The 3,466-nt window shown below is 47.2% G+C and overlaps 1 protein-coding gene across 1 annotated transcript in view; it reads left to right on the forward strand.

Annotated features, from left to right (window-relative positions):
- The window catches only part of Sap30 (Sin3A-associated protein, 30kDa), a 6,023-nt gene that overhangs the window by 672 nt on the left and 1,885 nt on the right, over positions 1 to 3,466 (forward strand). Inside the window, exons 2-4 of the mRNA XM_013023756.1 lie at positions 1 to 99; positions 1,768 to 1,893; positions 3,095 to 3,193. Coding sequence (XP_012879210.1) covers positions 1 to 99; positions 1,768 to 1,893; positions 3,095 to 3,193 — 324 coding nt within the window. The remainder of the gene's footprint in view (positions 100 to 1,767; positions 1,894 to 3,094; positions 3,194 to 3,466) is intronic.

Here is a 3,466-nt window from a genome sequence, read left to right on the forward strand (position 1 = left end):
GGCGACCGGTGCGGGCGGGCGGCGGGCAACGCCAGCTTCAGCAAGCGGATCCAGAAGAGCATCTCCCAGAAGAAGGTGAAGATCGAGCTGGACAAGAGCGTAAGTGACGCCGGGCGGTCGGGGGTTCGAGTCTTGCCCCGCGCGTGGGCTCCGAGGGGGCGCGAGCCACGGCGTCGCTGCGGCTCCGGCCTCCGCCGCCGCGGTGCCCGGGACGCCCCCCCCCCCGCCTCCCGCCCCTCTCCCTCCCGGGCGCCGATCGAGGGACCAGACAAAGGGCGACCGCCGCACCGAGTCGTCGTCCTGCAGCCCCGCGGCCCCTCCTGGAACGGAGGCCCCTTTGTGTGGCCGCCCGAGCTCGCGCTGGGCCCCCGGGATCCCCGGTGGAGTCCACGCCGGCCCCTAGCACCGCAGGCCGGAAGGTTTCTGGGCTTTTCTCCCCACCTCGTCCGAGAGCGGAGCCGGGCTTCCCGGCCGCCTTGGCCCGGGCGGGCGGGGTGCGGTGGGGGGTAGGAGAGGGGGGCTCCGGGGTGCCAACGGCGTTGCGGGGTCAGCACTTGGGGCAGCTGCGGGGAGCGGGCGGGGCCCCTGAGCCTCTGCGGGGATTTGCAGACGACTGGGCAGCCCTCGCGAGTTTCTTCTTCCATCCATTTGCACGCACGCCTGAGCCTCCCACCTTCGATGAGGTTCGCTTTGGAAGAGGAATAAATAACGGGTGACACAACCTAGCTTTTCACTTGGCCCTTAGCACGTAAATTTAAAATCTTGTTCGCTCCACTCGTGTGTGTGTGTGTCTGTCTGTCTGTGTGTGTGTGTGTGTGTGTGTGTGTGTGTCTGTCTGTGTGTGGCTCTTTAAGGCGCCCAGTATTTCCTGTCACTAGGCAGCTCCCCACACCATGTGTAAAGTTTCTGAAAAGTTTGCCTGTGATACTTTCTCCCAATGTCAACATTTCTTCAGGAGGGTTTGTGAGAAAGCTGTTCAGGTGAACGTCGTTTCAGCTGTTTTCATTGGAAACAACACCTAACAGATAAGTTCATTCTCAGAGAGAATTAGTGATGGAACTGTAAAACTATAGGGTATAAATCCAGCAGCTCAGTTGTAAAAGTTGTTCGTGTAAATCGGGCGCCCGTGGCTCACGCCTGTAATCCTAGCTACTCAGGAGGCTGAGATCTGAGGATCGCAGTTCAAACCAGAGCAGGAAAGTCCTGGAGACTTTTATCTCCAATTAAGCACCAGAAAACCGGAAGTGGCTCTGTGACTCAAAGTGGTCAAGCAAACAGCTCAGGGATAGTACCCAGGCCAGAGTTCAAGCCCCACGGCCAGACCCCTCCAATCCACCCCCCAAAAAAGTTTAGTTTATATTTGAGATATGATTTGAGTATTCAGTTGTAAAAAGTCTACTGGTCTTTAAGTAGAAGAAAAGCTAAATAGCAACGTTATCTTTGTCCTTGACTGGTCAAAATCCAACATGAACTAACTTCAGCTCACCTTCAACTAAAGTTTGGTGAAAAACCCCAGAGGACTGGAATTTCTGGAATTTCTCATTCTTCTCTTCCTCCTTTCACTCCCCACCTGGTATCACCCTCTCTCTAATACCTTCCACTCCGCATCTTAATACCATTGCCAGACATGTTTTAATAGAAAGGCCATGTCATTGTCTTAAGTTCCTACTTGCCTGTATTTGAAGTAAGTCCACATAGCCTCTGCATTTTACTATTGGTAGATGTATTTCTTAATTTTAAGCAGTCTGTGAAATTTTTCTGTTTCAGGCAAGGCATCTTTACATTTGTGATTATCATAAAAACTTGATTCAGAGTGTTCGAAACAGAAGAAAGAGAAAAGGGAGTGATGATGATGGAGGTGACTCGCCTGTGCAAGATATTGATACACCAGAGGTAGATGGAAGTCTTTGTTTGTTAAATGTAAATGGAAGTATTCCATTCTGAAACTTGTATACAAAGATTTGAACAAGCGGCTCACTCAGGTAAAATGAAAATACAAGAGTGGTGGCTCATTCCTCTTATCTGGGTAATTCAGGAAGTAGCGATCCATAGAATCATAGTTCAAAGCTAGCCTGACAAAAAGTTGTCAAGATCCTCATCTTGGTGGTGCATGACTGTCATCCCTACTGCTGTGCCAAAAGAGTAAATAGAAGGATGTCAGTCCAGCCTAGTCTTGGCATAAATTTGAGATCCTATTAAAAAATAACTAAAAGCAAAGATGTATGGGAGCCTGATTCAAGTGCTAGAACACCCGCCTAACATGTACAAGACCCTGAGTTCAAACCCTAGTAGCAAACAACAAGAAGAAAAAAGCGTGGACGTTTTTTTTTTTTGTTTTGTTTTGGTTATTTTTTCTCCAGAAGTATAGGGGGCTCTGAATTTTCTGATCCAGGGCTTTGCACTGAGTAGGCAAGTGCTCTCCTGCTTGACAGGCCTTCAGCCATTTTTGCTTTAGTTCTTTTTCAGAATGGTCTGGCTGGCCACTGACCTCAATCCCCCTACCTATTCCATGCAAACAGCTGGTATTAAACAAGATAGCCTCCAAAAACATTTGAGAAAGCTGAAAATGATTGCAGCATTAAGTATATTCCATTGATGTATCTTAACACAATTTGCATTGACAATTCGTAGAGCTTTGTTATCATATAACTTCCTCTTCTTGGTTCTCAGATGTTTGCATTTGTCCTCAAAAGATTAAACTGTTAAATAACGTAAATAACCTAAAGATTGATTGTATAAAAAGCACTTAACAGCCGAGCACTGGTGGCTCACACTTGTAATCCTAGATACTTAGTAGGCTGAGATCTTGAGGATCACAGTTCACAGCCAGCCCAGGCAGTTAAATCTGTGAGACTCTTATCTCCAATAAACCGGAAGTGGTGCCGTGGCTAAAGCTGTAGAGCACTTGCTTGAGCTGAAGAGCTAAAGGACAGTGCCCAAGCCCAGAGTTCAAGCCCCACAACCAACAAAAAAACCCAAAAACTCTTTAACAATGGGATTCTTATTTTTGCACTGAGGTTGAAATTCTTGTTGCTATACATTACCAGTCACAAATTTGTATGAGCTAATTTATGTGTATTAATTTTTTTTCTAGGTCGATTTGTACCAATTACAAGTAAATACACTTAGGAGATATAAAAGACACTTCAAACTACCAACCAGGCCAGGACTTAATAAAGCACAGCTTGTTGAGGTATATATAAGTTTCCAACTATTTAAATTTTAAGAACGCCTGTTCACACAAATAGGAGGTCATTATTTATCAAAAGGAATTATTAATACTGTGTTTTGCAATGATGTATTTTAGTTAGAAAGGTCAACCTTAATAAGAAGGAAGAATCAGGGAAGAATCTAATTGTTTCTTCTTTGTGTGGGGGGGGGGTCCGGTTGTGGGGCCTGAACTCTGGGCCTGGGCGCTGTCCCTCAGCTCTTCAGCTCAAGGTTAGCGCTCTACCACTTGAGCCAC

Source organism: Dipodomys ordii, unplaced genomic scaffold (genome assembly GCF_000151885.1).
Source record: "Dipodomys ordii isolate 6190 unplaced genomic scaffold, Dord_2.0 Scaffold4, whole genome shotgun sequence".
Classification (NCBI taxonomy): Eukaryota; Metazoa; Chordata; class Mammalia; order Rodentia; family Heteromyidae; genus Dipodomys; species Dipodomys ordii.